Genomic DNA, 22,181 nt, shown 5'->3' on the forward strand with positions numbered 1-22,181 from the left:
ACCTGAGCATGTACTTCAGACCAGCTGTTTACTTTCCACTCCAGCAAAAGATGCTCCACATATGAGCTGCTAACGCATCCATTTCCCTTTATAAAGCTACAAGTCATCTCTCAAATATAAAGTTTTTTGTTGTTGGTGAAAAAGGTGACGTTTATACACGTATCAATGTGCATATGTAATGCGTTTCAGGGACAGATTAGTTCACATTACTCACAGTTAGAGGTTACTTACATTTGTGAATGTGAATCATCAAAATAACTCTTATCTGTGCAAAAAAGTTGAGCTTCTAATGTGAACGTAGCCTTAAGAACACCCTTTAATGCATTTAAAACATTTCTTTTTGAGCCACATCATAGAAACAATACTTTTTTTAGGGGTCTGTTTTGCTACATCTTTGATGGAACCAGGAATTCAGAATTAACAGAGAATTCGAAAGGAAAATGTACCCAGTCTCAAGAGACTGAGGGTCATGCAGCAAGACAACGACCCTAAAAACACAATTTGTTCAACCAAAGCATCCCTAATTTGGCAACTCAGCCGAGCGGTCACACAGGCTTTCAGGGTAACATGAAGATCCACTTTAGAGACTCTATAGTTTAATTTTTCTCTGTTTTCAGACAACAGTAGCCGTAAATGACATTTCCTCTCAGTGGTTATAATTAGTGTTATACTCATTTTAATTAGGGGGAATAAGGTCAAACAGCTGAAGAAAGATTTTGCTAAGTTTCCATTACAGCATTTTGATTATGAAAAAAGGTCCACAAGGCGGTTAAAATGCCTGTTAAAGGGTTAATGATGAAGAGCATTAATCTTTTTAAAACAACCTTGACCTGAACTGCTCAAAGGTCTGCTGATGCAGACATGATACTCGCTACTTGATGTCAAGCCTGTTTTGATTAATGACTCTACTCTCGTTCTTATCTCCCTTATTGAAATTCCTCTGTTGTTTTATCTCAAGTAAAGGCAAATTCCAGTGTATAGTATTTTGGACATTATAGCTTAGCCTTTAATTGTTAACTAGTAAGTCATTATTAGTTGTTTACCATCAGTGTACCAAAGGTATGGTGCTTTATTAAATCAATCTTCAATGCAAACCTTTAAAAACATTTCAAAATACTCTTATTTGCTACCATTGTATCAAGATATTTAAACCCAATGTTTAAAACCAGCTAATCAAGTATAATGGAGTAATCATGACCGTGCTGGTGGTATAATTAGCAGTCCATCTCTGAATGTGAGAGTGGAATTATTTTTGTGGATGTGGGACATGGCCCACTTCAGAGGAAGCGCAGTCGATTGGCTCTTCATGGAGCTTCAGTCAGTAGAGCACGTCTTGATCTCCTGCTGGTCCCTCAAGGTCGCTGCTCCCACTTTCCACCAGGACTCTATGCTTAGTGTGGCTGGAGGTGCTTAGCAGCCAATTAGGCTGCCTGAGCTGATTAGAGTGCATCTCCCCACCCAGCCTCGAGCCGAGCAAAAGCCTGGGATTAACCACCACTGGGGAATACAGATGAGCCATTGTGTTTTAGTGAAGCAATCAGACACGCGAGCAGCTCTGTGTACATGAGAAATTACAGCTTTTGGCAAGAAGCTTCGCAAAGCATCGCAGATGCAGTCAGTGTATATCTAAGAGCATTATAAGATTATTATACTTGTTTATTGACATTGTACTGTCATCCGACTTGTAGTATTCCCGCTTTTCTTTGTCTTCGTAATAATTTTCTGCTGGATTGTTCTGCTGTATTTTCCCCCAGATAGCAATAAATTATTCCAGAGTTTGTCCTATAGAAATGATATCGGTATTGATACTAAAAAAAAACACTTGTAAACACCACAGCAACCGACTTGGATACTGTAGCAACCACCTAGTAACCACACAGCAACACCATTTGTCAAACAATCACTTAACAATACTCTAGCAACTGTCTGGGATTCCATAACAACCACATAACACCCATTTAGCAATGCCAAAATAGACTTTTTTTAAATTATAGTGGTAAGGAATTGCAGTTTAGTATTGTAACTTTAATTTTTTTACATTATATTGGGGTGTAATCTGATTTCTGACTCTTTTTAGGTTTAATGAACTTTTAATACCATATTTTTTGCACTATAAGGTGCATTTTAAGAGACACTATAAGAAACTTCTAAAATAGCAGGGGTGGTGGTGGGGGTAGCTAACTAAGTTTAGTAAAGCTAAGCTAAGTAAACAAAATCGTAATAAAAAATATATACTTTTAAAGTCAAACGAACGCTGGATGTTAATCTACACAGATTTCTCTCCTGAAAACTGTTTATTTGGGTGAGTATAGAAGGTTCATTTATTTACAGTAAGTTTAGATTTACAAATTTCTCCAGCACTGAGGCTGGAGCATAAGCATTAGCAGCTAACCGCTAGCAGTTAGCGGCTAATGTCACCCAACAGCGCTACACTGAGGAACCCTGAGTGTTCCGGTAAGCCAGGGCGATATTAGCTAGCGGTTCGCCCCACGTAGCTTGTTTTAACACGATAACACCTGCAGGATACAGGCCGATATACTCACCTCTGAACGGCTAAAGAGCTAGCACTTAGCGTGAAATTGAAGAATTTTAAATGCACCTTATAGTGCAACAAAGTGTGGTATTCAGAAATTCGTTCTATAGGAATGATATCAGTATTCTTACTCAAAGTAACCACTTGGAATCACCACAGCAACTGACTTAGATACTGTAGCAACCACCTAGTAACCACATAGTAACATCATTTTTCAACCAACCACTTAACAGTACCATAGCAACTGTCTAGGATTCCAGAAACAGCCACATATCATCCACTTAGCAAAGCCATAAATTACTTTTTCATTATAATAGTGATAAATTTGTTAGACTTTGCCTATTTTATGTAAAACTGAAGTAAGGATTTGCAGTTCAGTATTGTAACTTCTATTTATTAAATAATTTTGGGGTGTAATCTGATATCTGTAGCTGTGGAAGATATTTCACATGAAACTGGGGAGAGTCATCCTCTCGTCACCCTGACAGAGCCGTCCTGAGCCGATGATAAACAGGTGTGCTGTGGAGGAGCTGTAGTGGAGCTGAGGTGACCGTGCCGTGTTTGGGTGCAGAGAGGAGATTAGTGGAGTTTTGGCACGCATCACCGTGGGGGTGGATAAATTCACTCAAGGGGTGTGTGTGTGGGTGTGTGTGAGGTTGTGAGAGAAGCATTGTGTGTTTATCTGACGTGTGCTGAGATAAACTTAGTAGGACTTGTGAGGCCTGTGTTCAGCCATGTAGAAACTGCACAGCAAGTTTAAACCCTAAGTAAGTTCTAATAGCCGGACTGTTCTCCCACAATTAAACAAATCACTGGTAATCCCCAGGCTTATGTTGCCTGTTCTAAGAGGTTGACTCTGCTTTTCATGTTTTAAGCTTAAAGGGAAGCTGGATAATCAGTTAATCTAGCTTTGATGATTGTGTAATATTGCTGGATAAATGCCATTATCGAGATCTCCCCATTAACAACTTAATTCATCGGATTAATCCATCAGAGCATGTCATAATGTAATGCTTGATGGGCAGAATGAGTGTGCAGCAGCTTTTGAGAAAAAAACAAAAACAAAGATTTGATGCACAAAATGTAAAAATATCTACACCTTACAGCTTATATTTGGTTAAATGCCCTTTGTGCTAAGTTTACACCTTGAGATGCATTTGGTAGCCTCCAACAAGCTTTCCTGGCAAAATTCAAATTGGATATTGCAGGCAAGACTTAACATTAGATGTAACATTAGGCTAAAGTGTCTCAAATAATTTTTTTTTGCCTGATTTTTGGGCTTTGTGAATGTCAAGGAAAACCATCCAATATTTTTCAAATCAGATTTGAAAGCAAGCCGATTGGCTCTTTTTGTTAAAGATATAAACAGATGCCACTTTGATTACCCTTTCCTATTTGAACCAGTGATAGATCTCATGATTTATAATCTCAAAAACACATTTTAAAGTAATTAATTGTGCCGTTTTAGGGACAAAATCATTAACATTACAGAAACAAATACAGTTTCAGGTCACTTTTATATATGAATGAAAATATGAATAGTCAAGACTTCCCAATCTAATCTGAACAATAATTAGATTTGATGAATTGTAATGAGACCTTTTGAGAAGGCCAAACCAAAAGCTCAATGCTACTTTATCTATTTATCTACCTTAGCCACTTTCTATATGTGTTTGGGGTTGTCAGTGTCATGTTGGAACACCCAGGTCCAATAAATCATGTCATGAAGGTAAAGCTAATAAATACTGAGGTATTCCATCTTCTTTATTATTTTACCCACGTTTTGCAATGCTACCTCCACCAAGCTTAACAGTCGGCAATTTAGTGTTCTTTTAGTCCAATGTCTTGCTATCTTTGATGCATCTGACTATAAATGTTTCATCCAGAAGGCTTTTTATTTGTCTGGGTGGTCACTGAAAACGTAAGTCAAGCTTGAAGGTGCTATTTTTATTTAATTTTTTTGGACAGCAGCCTGTCAGGGTATTCATTTTCGTGTTTACGATATATAACCAGCCATATTCATTGGTCTAAAATGCTTAAAATCTAATGTCACGGGCGCAGAGTGGTCCAGTGGTCTAAAGCGATGCCACTATGAGCGGGAGGTTGCAGGTTCGAGCCCCAGCTCATGCAGCTTTGCCATCAAGCCGCCGGCGCTCAGAGGGAGCAAAATTTGCCCTGCTCCCTCCAGGTGGGTAGATGGCGCTCTCTCCCCACATCACTCCTAGGGTGATGTCCACAGCACAGGGCGTCTGTGAGATGATGTATCAGAGCCGAGTCGCTGCGCTTTCCTCCAAGCGCACTGGCTACTCCGCAATACTGCATCAGCAGCAATTTGAAAAGAAGAGGTGGCTGACTTCACATGTATCGGAGGAAGCATGTGCTAGTCTTCACCCTCCTGTGTGTTGGGGCATTACTAGTGATCGTACTAGGGACTCCCAATGAGTGGGTTGGGTAATTGGCCATGTAAATTGGAGAGATAATGGGGAAAAATTAGAAAAAAAATTATAATAAAATCTAATGTCACTATAGTATGAAGTTGAGCAGGGTCACCTGCTCAAAATAAGACACTTAAAATTTGTGAATAAGGCCGTGATGTTTGAGGTCTTTTGATTGTCCACAATTACGCTTCGTATGTGAATGCTCATAGACACTGGCTTTCTGGTCTGATTATACTGTGGTGTTTTAGCTTGCATCAGCTAAATTGGCAGCTACTCCTGCTGCATTACAATCGGGCGTTTTGAGCTATACCAATCAGTCCTGCTCAGCAAGAGAGCTCTGTGCTCTGTGAGTACAATAACCGTTCTGTATCAGATGTATCGTGTGCATTGTCAGCTTGACAAATCTGTGGTAATTGGGTTGTGTGATTCATGAAGCCCTGTCTTTAACCACGTTCTGTTGAAGGTGGAAATGTTCTGATCTGTTTTGTCATCTTACAATAGCGGTACTGTTGCAGTACATTGACTGTACAAGTTTAAACCTATACATATTAATCAGCTTTCCAGTCCGTTTCATACACAAGTGTATTAAGCCCTAACGTTTTGCGGGTTAATTCTCAGGTATAGAAAAGTTGATTATGATTCTCCCCATTACATGCTTTAATAATAATGTTCATATCATTTGCTATTCTAGGCTCAGCACGCTGTTTTACTAACTACTCTGTGTAACTTTGATAAAGTGGGAAGGATAACACTTTATACTTGTAAAATCTTGAAGTATTTCTCTAGAATCCTGTAATATTCTTTTACTTTAAGGTGACTGTTCTGTGTATCTCAGCTTGTCCAGAAATGCATGTGTAAAAGGTGTCCTTTTATGGTGGTTCAAAGTGCGAATTACACGTTCTGTCTGTAGTTCCCTAATGGCTTTTCTGGGCCCATTTCCCAGCATACAGTCAGTGTTGAAGAATAATTTGAAATAATTGTGCACATTTTGGTGAGTTTATGGACTTTGGACTCTTACAGAAGAACCCTGTTTTATGGATACTGCTGCATCTCTTCTTACAAAGAAACATTCTTAAAAATGTCAAGAAAAATCTGTGGCATCAGATGTTTTCGAATTAGATTTGTTGACTGTTCTGTACCTCTCAGCTTGTCCAGAAATGCATGTGTAAATGGTGTCCTTCAAAGTTGTTGGGTTAAAGTGCGAATAACACTTTTAACATTCTTTTTCTAGTTCCCGTAATGCTTTTCTAGGCCCAGGTCAGAACATAGGGTCATAGTTTTGAAGAATATTGAGGAATTCTGAATTATTTGGAATAGTTATGCACATTTTGGTGGGTTTATGGAGTTTGGCTTACCGAAGAACCCTGCTTTTGTGGACACTGGTGTTTCTCTTTTTACAAACTGACATAGAAGCCAAGATATCACCAACACGCTCAGATTTCCCTAGATTTGGGAAACAAATCTGTCCCTTACAAACCAACACCACCTCTTCTCAGCCTTCCACACACACACACACACACACACACACATATACACACACACACGCACTGCAGCCAGTGCCCAGCTGTGCCGAGAGCCTTCACGCCCTTCTGGGGCGAACAGCTGGATGGAGAGCCAAAGTCACACACCACGCACTGCAGATAACACACACACACTCACACACACATATACACACATCACAAATAGCCTATTGTACTCTAATAATGAGTGCTATGTGCTGCTGGAGCTGGAAATGGAATGCCTTTTCTGCATGGAATTTTATCCTGCGTAATGCTCACTAAACGAACAAACATCTTGAAGTGTTTTTGTTGTTTTCTGACAGTTTTTCTCAGTTGGCTCTGTGTTTTTTGCCCAGTTTCTGTTGGGTTTGGTCAGTGTTTTAACCGTTATTGGCTACATTGTTCATGTCGTCCAGCACAGCCCAACCATTAAATCCACCCAAGACTTATCAAAAAAATAGAAAGGCCTACACTGTTCTATTCCAACAATGGCTGTTTTTTATTCTGGTAGTCATAGAAACTAGAAACGAGTACTGATGAGCACTTGTTGGAGTCAATGCAGGCTTTGTTGGAGTTTCATGCATGTAGGAAAGGGGTCATAGTAAAGGATGCAGTGTTTTCTTTGTACAGGAGATGACGATCTGCAGTGGATGATGTGCTAGCTTTTTACACACAAAACACATGCACCAGTGTGCATCACCGTACATTCATAATTCAGAATACATTTTCCACTGACACTGTTCTGGTACCAGAGTTGTGGTGGTGCCAAAACTGGAAACAGACCATGCTTTCCCACTACTTAAAGAGCTGACGCTGGTATGATAACATTGTTTTGACAACATATATATCAATTGTTTTGACAACAATATAACAATGATAACATTGTTTTGACAACATATATATCAATTGTTTTGACAACAATAATATCATCACAAAATTATAAGATCACAATGCGATGATTTATTAACGTATTATCACAATACATTGCCCATAATTGCGCACAGCATACTCTCATCCGAAAACAACCATCCACCTGAAGGACTGCAGTGGGCACTTCAAATTTCCATACACACATTCACACATGAACACACCAGGCCAATTTAGCGTATCCAATTTACCTGATCTCCATGATTTTTGACTGTGGGAGGAAACCAGAGTCCCCAGAGGAAACCTATGCAGACACTGGGAGTATCTTGAAACTCCACCCAAATGGGGACTTGAACCCCAGACCCCAGCGCTGGGTGGAGAAAGTGCTAACCACTAAGCTTGTAAAGTGTTGAGTGAAGTAAAGTGTGTGCAGGTTGCTGGTACTCTCTTTCAGATGTACAAAAGGGTTAAGGAAATGTTGGCTTGTGTGTTTGTTTAGCGATTATCATTTTTATTATTTGTAAGACCTAACGCCTTAGAGGTGTGACAAGAGAAAGGTTTAAATTAGGGCTGCACAATATATCGTTTAGTCACAGTCACATCGCATGACGTGTGATGTCACCTCAAATATGTCATGTTGCAATGTTTTGATTCTTGACACAACAAGTAGATACACAGCGTTGTAATTTTCTGAGTGAACAGTGCTGTCTCTGTGTCTGTGTGAGTGACAGGCTTCTGCCTGAGAAGCATGAGGGGGAGGGGTCGTGAACACGAGGTTACCGCATGGCCTCCACATGGCTGGGCACCTGCTTGTAAACGCAGCCGCTGGCAGCCTGTAAAAAGCTGTGCAGTTATATCCATTTACAGTCAAAATCACATTTTTAATCCCAGAAAAACACTCTTATTTACATAAAAAAACATTTAAATGCCAGAATAAAAGGTCGATTATTGATGTTTTCCTCTGGTTTTGAGAAATCGGCTGACTCTAAAGTGCTGGCTTAGCTCTCTATCGGTCCAGATCCCTGATGCGAGACGGCGATGGGGTGGGGCTAGTGACTTAACGGGTCCTGCATTCATTAAAATTGCGATATATATCGTTGAAAAGAAACAAAACAACATTGCAATGTCAAATTTTCCCAATATCGTACAGCCCTAGTTTTAATACCTAGTAAACTTCTCTGTTAGTCAGCAATACCTGTGTATTGCTTAATCAATGTACAGTAAACTTTCCTACCCACTCTTAGTCATGGGAACGTCCACCATCCTTCAGTCTGCACTGAACGCAGGAGTGAAAGAAAAAAGAAAGGGCGCTGGTGTCGAGCGGAACGAGTAGGTGCGGCGGGCAAATAGCTGTGGTCATCTAATTGAAGGCCGGCAATCCTTGGTCAGTAAGAGCCGGAGTGTTTGGGTGTGGTCAGGAATTCTGTGTTTGCCTCTGTTTTGGTTATGGGTGGCTTGCTGCAGTTTTCTGCACTGTGATAGGAGCTCAGCAGCGTCCGCAGCTGCAGCCTGTTGGCACAGTTGGAGCCAATATTGTTAATTAAAAGCCAGAAGCCATTGTATTTAGCGAGTCATGCTGGAGCTGCTCCATAAACCCTGATGTGATGACTTGTCTTTGGAAAGAGCTAATGTGACTGCGTGGATGAGTGTGTGTGTGTGTGTGTGTGTGTGTGTGTGTGTGTGTATGCATGCCTGTGGTCAGCGTATTCTCCAGTCACTGTATTACCTCTTACTCTTACTCCTCCTGTTCCGTGCAGATGTGTATATTCAGACCAGACAGGTTTACTCCCATTTCCTCTCATTCTGTGGTTTAGGGCCGGCCCTCTAGATTGCACTTTCCCTCGTTTCTTCCTTCCCTCCCTCCCTCCTCCTCCTCTGCTTTCTTTCCTTCCTCCAACTTCCTCTATTGTCTTGGTCACAGTTGCTTCTGTCAATCATGGGAAGGCCACCACCACAAAGTTTTAAAGGCTAAAAAAAGTGACCCACAATGCTTAATAGGATGACGTTAGCCATCTGGACTGGAAAGAAGTTGGTGTTCCTCTTGGAACTTTAAAGTTTAGTAATACACATTGCTTAAAGTGTATAGGCTTGTTTAAATTAAGATGTGCTTTTGCAGTTCTTGCTTCACTTATTTGTCATGGTTATATTGGGCTGTTATGTTAAAAGTGAAAGAGATACAAAGATAGCCTGAGTACTGTCTGATACATTTTCTTTTTTTTGTTTAAAAAATTGAAAAAGCTCTAAATTTAGCAGTTTATTTTGTTTGTGATGCAATTAGCATGTGAATCTTAACGAATCGTCATTAACACCACAACTAACAATATTAGCACTTTCAGCATTTTCTGGATCAGACTAAAGAGTTGTAAGGTTGGGACGCCGAATGGTCCAATGGGCTAAACGATGCCAGTACATTCGGTTCAAATCCTGGTCATGCAGCTTGCCATCAGCTGCTGGAGTCCTGAGAGAGCACAATTGGCCTTGCTCTCTTTGGGTGGGTAGATGGTGCTCTTTCCTCATCACTTCTAGGGTGATGTCCGAAGTCGCTGCACTTTCCTCCAAGTGCACTGTGATGCTACCCGGCAATACTACATCAGCAGCTGTTCGAAAAGGAGGAGGAGGCATGGACTAGTCTTCACTCCTCCTCACTAGTGATGGGGGATATACAGATGACTAGCAGCTGAATGGAGAATTATAAGGTTTCTTCCATCTGCTGCAAATTTTCCATTTTCGTAATTAAAACAGTTTTTTATGAGACATCTACTTGTTTTCGTTTAACAGTCTCTTAAATGTTCAAAGCTTTTTTCACTGCTGGGCTGAAATATCATCTATCTCAGAAGGGTTAAGGTCAGTGAGAATTGCTGATGTAGAGTTTTGCTAATGAAAAGACACAGATGATGAAGCTTGGCCAACGGTCAATTATGACAGATGATGCATAGCCAGTAATGACCAATGGCACATCATTGCTTTTAATTGCCTTCATATATCAAGGAAGAGCTTTCCCCCACAAGTCCGTCACATGACCGGCTTTTCGTAGCTCTTATTGGACCCTCACTGTGAGGTTGTGACCGGGAAAGGCATATGGCATGAACAGGAGGTCAAAGTTTAAGTCTCATTCCCAGCGGGAGAGCCATAGCAGGCGAGGCATGACAACACAAATAAACTATTTGAGGGCGTCTGTCTCTGAGACCGCCTCCCCAGGAGACTTCACTCGAGACAATGATAGCAAACCCATAGGGCCTATTAAATCCACTTCACGTGCTAACAATAGATACTGACATTTTAGTGGAAGAGCTTAAATACCAAACGTGTCAGCCAGTTTCATTCAGAATGATAGTTGTTGAGTTGTGGTTGGAATTGTAAATCGGGATAATTTGATTGTGTCTGTTCGTTTAGAACATTAAAAAATAAAAAGGATTATTGTGACACATAGTAACCCAGAAAGGCTGTGAGGTGTCTCTTTTTGTCTCTTCTCCATGTGCTTAGCCATTGTCCTACTCTCTTTCGTCTCTTTCTTCTTTGACCTTTTCATTCTAGGTCAGTTTCTTCTGAAGTATTTGAGGCATTTTCCGAGCGGAAGACTTCAAAAGTGTACTGTATTCTCCAAAGACCAGAGTCACTTCCCATGACTCAGTTTCCTGCCTAAAAATGTATCCACGGTGCAATCTAGTAGTAATGGAGTTATAACATTTACAACATGTTTTTCTTTAGGACAATTGCTGTGATGTGATGATGGGCGAAGAACAAATTAGCACAATTTGAGGACACATTAGCCAATACTTAAGAGCAGAAGAGGTGGTGCTGGGCTGTTATGGCCTATTAGCAAGCTAGTAATTAGTTTTCAGCTCATTTAGTAAAATGACTGGTGATTCAGCTGGTAAATACATGTTTGTAAGGCTTTTAATGACTGCAGAATTGGTATTTGGCTCCAATGAAGATGATATGCTTCTTTCCCTGGAAGAAGTTTGTCATTTTTTTACTTATTTTTAAGTTGTATCCTGTATGTTTTTTGTAGACCTTTAGGAAAAATGTCAGGGTAAGGGAGGCACCAGTATCTGAATTCTTGGACAATGTTGTGAGATTAATGTACCTTTAACTGTTTCTACTGTCCCTGGAAGGCTTTCTACTACGTTTTGCTCAAAGCATAGCTGATCCATGATTTTTTTTTACCTTGTGGTTGTGATCACTATTCTCTTAAAACATGGAGCTTTGCCTAAGTTTTTTTTCACACCAAACTTGTTTGGAGCTTCTGCCTTTTCACTTTGGTTTAAAAGATTCAAGAAGCCATATTCTGGAATAAAGGACCAACAAAAAGAGGTGTTCTCAATCCAGATACTCATTACATTGCATCGTCATAAAACAGAAATGTATGTTGTTTTATTTTTAGAAGGTTTTTGGAACAGAGCTGCTCAAATCACAAACTGAGGAGGTCTTTTATCCCCAGAGCCACCAGCTCTTCCCATCAGGGGAAGAACGCTTCTGCAGACTAAATTAGGTTCAATTACTTCATTGGAAATATACGCATCCAAGATGGGTATGACTATTTATCTGATTGTGTTATTTCAAACTACTGGATGTCTAAATTTTCTTCGTGATCAATGAAGCATCCATCCATTGATCCATCAACCCACCTAGCCATTGTCTGGTTTTGCATGATTTGAAGTTTCAGACCAAATACAAGGAACTGAGGCATAAAATTATTACTCATTAAACAATAAAGGAAGAAAAAGTACTGGTGCTGTGTCAAAATCCAAATGCCTTCATCTGTATGCGTGTCAGCTTGTGTTTTCTGTATCTACTGTAGCTGTAGATTAGGCCTAAATACACAAAATTGAAGTATTTAAAGAGATAAAAAATTCTCAAAAGCTCTATTACACAAGTTTAATATCAATTTACAGCCACAGTTCCCTTCTTCCTTTAGTTAACAAATAAATGAATTTCAGAGTGCGTTAAAATTATCCTTCAAGCTACAGTATTAATAATTTTAAATAGGCTATAGTTACTGCTCTTGAAGTTTATTTGCACCTCGTATCCATAGTTTTAGGGAGTTTGATAACTTCTGCTAAATAAATGATTCTGTATCCAGGACCGATTCTGGGCTTAAGGAACTTTTCTCTGAGCTGTGGATTAATTGTGCAATTCTATTCATCTCTTTTCTGAGTGATTAGTTGCTGTTTGCTGTTGTATTTTCTATTTTACTCGAATAAAAACACTCATACAGTGAGGAACAGCAGCAGGAGCTCCTTAAGTAAAGTGCTGTTCTCATTTTTCTCCAGACAGGACAGAGTGTTCGACTCCACAGATGAAAACAAAACCAACTGTAGTGAATATGTACGTTCAGGTGGGAAAACAGCCTAAAGCAAGTTGTTTTGCAGTTTCTCACTTTTGCAAAACCCCTTCTTTGTACGACTCAGCTGACGGTCCTGGAGTGGCCAGTGTCCAGCGCGCTGTCCTCTCTCTGTTCTTCTCCTGCTGCAGGGTGAAGACTTCATCTGCTTCAATTATTCCCATCTGGGTTCATTTTCAGCGCTCACGCTTCATTACCTGCAAACACAAGAGAACAGAAGAGTGGCTTTGTACTCCTCCTCGCTCTCCTCATCTCTCGCTCACTAGCTCACTCCCTCTTTCACACCCTACAATGCCAACCTGCCAGTCACTTGCTCTCTCACTCGCGCTCACTCTCTCTCTTTTTCCCCCGGCCTGGCACACATTCGCGCTCTCTGCCTGGCACGCTGTCCTGCCCTGGCACCTGCTTGAGGGAGGGGTGTCTGGCAAGTCTGTGTGTATAAGAGAGAAAGAGGTTTTTCCAGAGTGTTTGTCTGCAGACAAGCAGATCCAGACCACAAACATGTTCACACCAGCAAATGTTGTTTTTAGCTTTAAGCTAATGGAAGTAGCTAATTGCGCCAATTGTGTACAGCAGCTCTGCCTATACAGGTTTATCCCCTTTTAATCAGGTAATCTGTTTTATCTGTTTTATCTGTTTCGTTAACAAGGGAAAGGAACAGACAGTTTAAAAGACTAAAGGTGGGGTTTAAGAAAATATAAATACTGTATATTGAGAAACTGGCAGATATTAGATCATTCTGAGGTGTTTAAACTCCACCCACAAGATAGCAGTGTTGTACTTTGTCTCTACAAATCCCACTGTGCTGACTGCATAAAAAATAAACTTTTAGACTATCAAATCTCAGTACCAATCAAAAGTTTGAACACACCTTCTCATTCAATGGTTTTATTTAGCTTTTCATACTTTGTAAATTAACACTAAAGTCATCCAGACTATGAAGGATCACATAAGGACTTCGAAAGTGTTTAAACTTAAAAAATATATATATACATACTCCGTAAAACATTTAGGTGCTCTTATCTGGGGTGCTGTTAACTTGTAGTTTCTGAGGCTGGTAACCCTGATGAACTTATCCTGTGCAACAGAGGTAACTCTTGGTCTTCCCTTTTTGGGGGAGTCCTGATAAGAGCCAGTTTCATCACTATGTCTTCACAGCCCAACTGATGCTCTCAAACACATGAAGAGGCAAGAATTTCTATTAATTAATTCTTGACAGGTTCAGCACAAAGGTGCTACTTTGAGGAATCTAAAATATAAAACTTGCTACTTTTTCAGAATTCAGTGTGTTTCCAAGTTTTGACTGGTAGTGTATATTGCAACATATGTCCTTGCGTACAGCATTGCAAGATGTCCTAGGAATGCAACGATTAGTTGGTAGTTCTATAACATGTAATATTTGCACTGCTGTGCTGTGGTTGTAGGCATGTGGCCACAGGCCTGATGGAGTAATATATGGAGAGGTTCTGTTACAGTGCATTACCGGCTGGTAATGGCACTCTTAGCAACTCTTCACATTGTCAGAATTAACTGTGGTATAATATATCATAATCCCTTAATTATTGTTATAACTAAGTCATAACTAAGGGTCATTGTAGGGAAGTTAAATTACATGGAATCATAAGAATTACATTGCAGTATCGAGGTATGTGGGTATTTTATTCTAGTTTTATTTTATTATAAAACAATTTGTGGTAGTGATGCATATCTATCCTGCTTTATCAGTTAACTCATCACAAGACGCTGCTTAAATTGTGTAAATTTGTACAGAAAACAGAATCTAAGTGTGTGTGTGCTGATGTGTCTGTTGTAGCAGCTGCTCAGAGCATGCTGTAAAATTTCCATCCAAATAGACAGCATTTGCATTTACATTGCTTCACCTAATGCACCGGGGCACTGATGCAAACAGCATTCAGGCAAAACAAAGCATCAGTCTTCAGGCTCATCTCACGCACTTAAGCCTGCTTTCTAAAAGAAGGCCTGACGATGTGATATTGTTCAGCTGAACCGACTTCCGCCCGTGTCTGTGTGCTTTTTTTTTTTTCACATGGGAACATTTACGGAATGCTATCACAGACGAGCTTGTCTGTGTGTGAGCGGATCAAATAGTGGCACGGAAAGTCATTATTACTGAAGCAGAGCTGAGCGCCGCACTGTTTTTTGGGAAAGCCCCAGAGTAGCCTGGTAATTTTACTGCTATAAATACTGGGAGGCCTTTGGCTGCCTCAGAAGAGAGCTACTGTTCTGCAGAGTCACGTGATGCTCAGAGGCTGGAAGACCAGCACTCACATGCTCGCTCTTCTTTTTTTACTGCACACTGTCTCAGCACTCACACTTTCTCACGTCTTTCTCTCTCCATCTGAATCTTCTAGCAAGCCTCCCTTTCTATACCGCAGAAGCCAGATTTTCATATTCTTTGACTACAAAATAAATAATGATGCCATATAAAAAGCAATTTGCGTCCATAAAGCACTGTACTTGTAATTGTGGTCTGTGCGTATGAATAACCCATTAAAATATTTAAAGTACCAATGTGTAAAGATGTAGGACAAAGGCGCTATCAGCTAGCCGTTCGTCTCATGTAGCTTGTTTTAACATGGCAAACACGCAGACTCCAGTCCAATGTACTCTCCTTTGAATGGCAAAAGAGCTTGAGGTGCGTTTAGCGGCTAATGCTAATGCTGCTTGGTGCTGGAAAAAGTTCACTGAAAACTCACCTTTATAACGCTGCACTTAAGTGGAGTGGCTTTTCTGCTCCTTAATACCTGAAGGTGCACTGTCGATTTTTGGGAAAATTAAAGTAATTTAAGTGTGTCTTATAGTCTAAATAATATGGTAATTCCACTGTAATGGGGAGCTGAAATTAGCTTTTATTAACTCTCTTTCGTACTAGCATTGTTTTATGCTCGTTATGAAGGTAATGGCCATAATGTAGTGGCTATTGTAATTTTTAACAAAGAAAATACTCAAATTTATGTGTTTTCTTTGGTTGCTTGTACCACCATCTTGTCTGTGATTCTCATAGCTCTCTGTTTGGAGTGTGCCTCGGAAAAATCTCAGTTTGAAGGGCCATGAAACCCTTAAACTTCCCTATACCCCTCCAGCCTAATAAGAATTGGGACACTCTACCCCTAGACTTAAACACTCAAAACAGGGGACTAAGTAGCAGGACGATTAGGGATTGGACAATAATAATTAATTGCTGCACCACCTGCCTTCTTTTTGAAGACATATTATACCCTAAAGTTAACTAGCTATTTAACCCCTTAGCTAGGTTGCTGAACTTTAGCGCTCCACTGCTATAGTTATATCTGTATCGGGTTCTTGAAGGGTTTTCCATTTCTTAGGGGAATGTTTGTTTTCACCCCTTTTCACTGTAACTCCGCAATAAAGGACCCAAGTCATGTCAAATATGTTTGTTGAATGTTCACCAATGTTCTTTAGTGGTCTTCCCAGTCGCTGGATCATTGTAGTGAGCATGCAAATAAAAATCTGCAGAACTCTATGATGCAGCCAGTTTAACATGGACTGGAATCTTAAAGGAATGTTTCTCTTGTGGAATCTTGTGTCTGTTTTGAGAGCAACAGGAGGCTCAGCCCAGTATTAAAAAAATATTATTTGTTGTTATTAATTCATTGCTTGATAAGACTGTAGTAATTCCAATGCTCACACCCTACTTTGATTAGATTCTTCCCAAGCTTTGCTGCGTCTTTTGTTTTCTCTGATGTCAGATTTTAGTAGATTTGGATGCATTACTTTGTAGCTGAGAGGCGACAGTGGTTTTGTCGTCTTTGCCAGGTCCTTTGTTCTTGATTCTGACCAAACTTGATTTGCGTCTCTTGAATTTAGATGCATGACAACTGTCTGCTGCTCTGTTCTGTTAAAGTGAAACTTCAAAATGGACTAATGACTGATGTTTAATGTGTGATAATTTGCTGTAAGATGTTGTTGCTGTTTGTTTGTGTTTGTCTGCTGTAGAAACACGGAAAGCTCAGCAGATATCTGACCGTCCTGCTTAGATCAGTTAGCTTTTGGAAGCCAGTTGTTAAGAGGAAGGGAATAATTCATATGGAGAGAATATCTGTATGCATCTGCATCTGTGAGCAGTCATGTTAATTGGAACTCCTGCTGCCCAATAGCGGGTTTATGGGGTGTCACCATAGCAACCCATGTAGTGAAGATCCTTAAGTGGGCAAACTGGTTGCAGTGGTGTAGCCTGTATGATTTTTAAAGAGGGTAAAGACCTTCAAACCGTCCAACATCAAAACACCGCTCTGAGTTTACAGAGAGGAGGAGCTAGACATGGGGCCCACAGGTCGAGAGGTGAAACATCTGCATTGTTTTGTTTCTTTTCACTCAGTTTCTCTCTCTCTATATATTTCTCTTTTTCCTCTCTCTCTCTTTCGCAGTGCACAAACGTGAACCCTCTGTGTGTCTCTCTCGGTTCTGCTGACTGGACTGGGCTCTCTGCAATGCAGTAATTTCAGTGTTGTGTTGTCCAGGCTAATCTGTCGCAACAGAAAGCCATTAGTCACCTCTTTCCCTCCACTTTCATCCCTTGTTTGCGGGGAAAAAACAGGACTTTCTGTGGAAAAACATTTCTCATTTTTATCATGTTTAAACATATATATATTTGATCATTATTCTAACTAAAGTACAACCCCATTTAAAAAAAACAGCCAGAAATGCAGTATTTTCTATAGGCATGTCCTCATCACAATTTTTGCCCTGATTTTGAGTATCTGCTGATACTCTGCTGAGTCCCAATCATATACTTTGGCAGTGCAGTAAAAAAGGAAAAAAAAACACATCCAAGTTGTCGTTGAAATAAAAAAAAAAAATTGATCATTATTTAAACAACAATATCAAAAATTGCTGTTTTTAGCACAAAATAAACAAGTACTGGACAGATACATAATCTGTCCCCAGTAGACATTTAATGTGAAATGAGAACAGTGTGAATTTTCCTTTTTGCTACAAACAGTAAATAAAATGTTCCCTTATGGCCTTAAAATAGTCAACTATAAATTTTTGAGAAAACGATATAAAAAAATTTTGGTGGTATTATTATGTATTATTATCGTCTGCAATAATATCGCCAACATTTTTGAATATTGCGAATGATATTATACCCTGAAATATCATACCATATCACCCACCCCTAATTATCTCATCAGGGTGCACCTTTTTTGCTGTTTTTAGCAAAAGAATTATTCACACTGTTCTCATTTCCGTTATATATCTACTAAAGAGATTATATCTGTCCAAGATAAATTATTTTACTTTAATCCTGGATATATGGAGATATTTGCATTGCTAGTGCATCATTAGTATTATCATATTCTGGATCATTGATTCTGTTACAAATCTGATAAAATGCTTGTATTTTTTAATATCATAGTTAGGGGTGTGCCATATCATATCATATGCAATGATGAAATAAAAAATTCATTTTGTTGCAGTAGTGTAGTTCTTGAAATAAAATTTTTAATTCAGTGTTTTGTCATATCCCCAAGAGTATAATTATCGCAAAAATACCATAAAATATTGTGATATTACTTTAGGGACATATCGCCCACCCCTAAACGTAATGTTACATCTTTTACTCCTGATTCTGATCCTCTAGAAAAATATGAGATTAGCCCTGATTTCCAATACCATTATCGGATAGAGACATCCTATTCGTTTTAATGTTTTGTCTGGTTAACTTAATTAAATTTTTTTATAAACATCCGTTCCAGCATTTCAGGGTACAACACTTTGCAAGCAAGTTGGGATGGCAGCAGTTACATTTTTGCATTAATGCTGCCATCACTAAAGTTTAGTAGTACAACCCAATTTGATGAAAATTGCCCTGATACCAGTCTGGATGGTCCATTTCTTGGTGTCACTGCATCCCTTTGTTCAAAAAAATGCTCTGGAATACTGATTTATCTGATCACAATACTCGTTCAGTGATTGTCCATCCCAGATGCCTTTCAGCCCCAGAATAGTCAATGCTGTTTCTGGACATGCTTCACATAAAGCCTCTGTTTTGCACAGTAATGTTTTAAATGAGTATAATGTGTGAATATACAGCAACTCTGTAAGTGCCTGACCAAGGTTTTCCTTGCCAAAGGAATCCCTTGCCCCCACGTGGTTCTATGTGAACTGGTTACAGAATGAAATTTTCTGATGCTGTGTTGTCTGAGGGATTGGAGACGCGAAACCGAGTGTTTTAGTTCAGTCATGCGTAAAGCAGGGTGCAAGTGTCAACCTCACAAAAAAACGTGTCAACTCTGACTCTCTTAGGTCACCCCCCTGCGAGGCAGACACGAACATGGTGAATCATTCATGCTCTCCCACTGAGGAACTGTCAAAACATGGTGCCACACCCTGTGCCCTGGTGTCTCCAGGGGCTGGGGAAGGTTTTAAGGGTAGGGGAGAGCGTACTCCAATCTGAAACAGTTGGGGATGTTGTGATTGTAGCTTAAGTAGGGCAAGTGAAGTGTGGCAAAGTGTAGCCACTCTGGGGTGTGTCATATCATATTATTAGGGGTGGGCAATATGGCCCTAAAATAATATCACGATATTTCATGGTATTTTCACGATAATGATATTCATGGTGATATGACAAAACACTGAATTAAAAAAAAAAAATCAAAACTACTGCAACCAAATAAAATTAAATGTCATACTAATAATACTCTCCAAATGTCTCCATATATCCAGGGTTAAAGTAAAATAAATGATACTGGACAGATAGAATTTGTCTCTAGTAGATATATAATGGGAAATGGGGTGGGTGATATGACACGATATTTTAGGGTATAATATCGTTCACAATATAATTTTTTTTTTGTCGATATTATCATGTACGATACGATATGGCACACCCCTACATATTATATGTTATAATTTGCATATTATATATTTATATATAATAATTGGCAATTATTGCTATCTATCTGGCTGAATGGGTCCTACTCTGACTGGAGTTTTAGCTGCACTATAATTGTAAATTCACACAGAGAGAAAATTATGCATGATAATGTAATGCTGTCTATCTTCATTTAGACAAATATAAGGCATCGATGTGAAGAAATGTTATTCAGCTAGTAAAATTTGTGATGTTTGAAAGTTTTTCTTTTATTTTAGGTAAGATAAAGGCCTACTATAATAATTTTTTACATGGATTTTTAGTTTTATTATCCATGACTGTACTGCAATGATTTGAATATCGTTTTCTCAAAAATGTTAAGTTCATAAAATATATTATAGCTATATAGGCCATTTTTTTGCTGATTGTAGTAAAAGAAAAATTCACACTGTTCTCATTTACCATTAAATATCTACTAGAGACAGATTATATCTGCCCAGTATAATTTATTTTACTTTAATCCTGGATATATGTAGTGTAGGGGTGTGCAATATTGTATCGTACGAGATAATGTCGCCAACATTTTTGAATATCGTGAACGATATTATACCCTGAAATATCGTGCCATATGACCCATCCCTAATTAATCACACTAGGGTTCTACTTTTTTGCTGTTTTAAGCAAAAGAAAAATTCACACTGTTCTCATTTCCTATTATATATCTACTAGAGACAGATTATATCTGTCCAGTATCATTCATTTTACTTTAATCCTGGATATATGGAGATATTTGGAGTTTTGTTACAAATCTGCTAAAATTCTTGCATTTTTTTAATATCTCAGTTAGAGGTGTGCAATATCATATCATATACAATAATAAAATGTAAGTTTTGTTTTGTCGCAGTATTGTATTTTTATTTATTTTTTGTCATATCGCTAAGAGTATCATTATCACGATATTACCATGAAATATCGTGATATTATTTTAGGGTCATATCGCCCACCCGTAATGTAGTGTATTGTTACCATCATGACATGTTGAATCATTAGACTTACGATACAATCTGGTAAAAATCTCAGTTGGGGGTTTGCCATAATATACTGTATGCAGTAATATCGCCTAATAAATGTTATATTAATTGTGTTGCAGTAGTGTATTCTTAAAAAAATATATATATATATTTATACATATAAAAAAAAAAAAATATATATATATATATATATATATATATTTTTTTTTTTTTTCTTCATATTTTTCTCATATATATCGTTATCGTAAAAAAAAATACCCTGAAATATCGAGATGCTAATAGTGGTATTTTTTTAGGTTCATATCTTATATATTATATATGATTGCAATGTAAAATGTTTCGTTACAGCTTCAATTATGTAGCATATACACTGTGGCAATTCAACAGCAGGTTGGAGTTGTGTTGTGCATGATGCCTAATTTGTTGTTTATTGGGCAGTGGACTTTGTTTTTTTTTTTTGTTTTTTTTAGTTTATAACCTGCAATGACTTAAGAAGTTGTTTATTGCACCCAAGATTCTAAATAACAAGAATACATTTTTGCAGTAAGTAGTTTGAAGCATAGAGAGCAGTAATAAGTCCTTGCAGTTCAGTAAGTTAAGAACTCTGTTAGATATGTACAGAAATCTGACCTTTTCTTGTAATTTTCCTTGTTTTTTAGGACAGTGACATTCAGAAGAAGATTGATCATGAGATCCGGATGCGTGAAGGAGCGTGTAAGCTTCTGGCAGCGTGCTCTCAGAGGGACCAGGCTCTGGAGGCTTCAAAGAGCCTCCTCACATGCAACTCTCGCATCATGGCCTACATGTCTGAGTTGCAGCGCATGAAGGAGGCGCAAGTCATGCAGCGGGTGGCCCGCAGGTACGAGCTCAGTCACTCTCAGTCTGTTAGAGCTAAGTAGACCTGATAAGAGCCCACTTTTCCAACGGCATGGTGCCGGTGCTGGTGCCAGGTTCCCTAATGGTTCTGTGCGTTTCCACCGCAGAATCACAGGTTCTCGGCCAGAAAAGCCGGTTCTGTTCTGGCCCCACAATCTTGCTGGTTTGGAACCAGCGAACCTGTGACGCGAGCGGCCAAAGGGCAGGGCGCTGAAGCATCTCCAGGGCAAAGTTGTTTACAAACCTCACCTCCACTCACAGCTAAGAGAAGCAGAAGCAGCTAAATTAATAAAAATGAATCAATAGTGGTCCACCAAGGAAAGCAGCACAAGTTTTAAAAGGAGCTTGGGTTCTGCCATGTTGTTTTCAAAAAGCCCCCGACTTTTGTTTACGCCCACATTCACATACGTAGTGAGTGACTCCTTAAAGCAGTGGAAAAGGTTCGCAGGAACCGGCTCCGGCACCAGCACTTTGTTGGTGGAAAAGAGGTATAAGAGTACAGTTGATCGTTCTCTTTGGAGTGAAGGTCAGATTTTTTGGCATCTGTAAATCGATTCAGTGTCGTCTACGTGTAAATTAAGATCTAAGAATCAAACATTTTCCCACCCTCACGCTGCAGTATAGCAGCTTCAATATAAAAGTTGATAAAAGGAAATGTCTTTTTTTGTTGTAGAATGAATCAGTAGCTATTTATAGGCTTATATCAGCAGGTCAGTAGCTTCAAAGAGTCAGGA

General features: G+C 39.1%; 1 protein-coding gene across 4 annotated transcripts in view; it reads left to right on the top strand.

Annotated features, from left to right (window-relative positions):
* rtkna (rhotekin a) overlaps positions 1 to 22,181 on the top strand; it is a 108,071-nt gene that overhangs the window by 68,415 nt on the left and 17,475 nt on the right. For all 4 annotated transcript variants that reach the window (XM_022667590.2, XM_022667593.2, XM_022667591.2 and 1 more), the window contains exon 2: positions 21,231 to 21,430. In XM_022667590.2, coding sequence (XP_022523311.1) covers positions 21,231 to 21,430 — 200 coding nt within the window. The remainder of the gene's footprint in view (positions 1 to 21,230; positions 21,431 to 22,181) is intronic.

This window comes from Astyanax mexicanus, chromosome 22 (genome assembly GCF_023375975.1).
Source record: "Astyanax mexicanus isolate ESR-SI-001 chromosome 22, AstMex3_surface, whole genome shotgun sequence".
NCBI classification, from domain to species: domain Eukaryota; kingdom Metazoa; phylum Chordata; class Actinopteri; order Characiformes; family Acestrorhamphidae; genus Astyanax; species Astyanax mexicanus.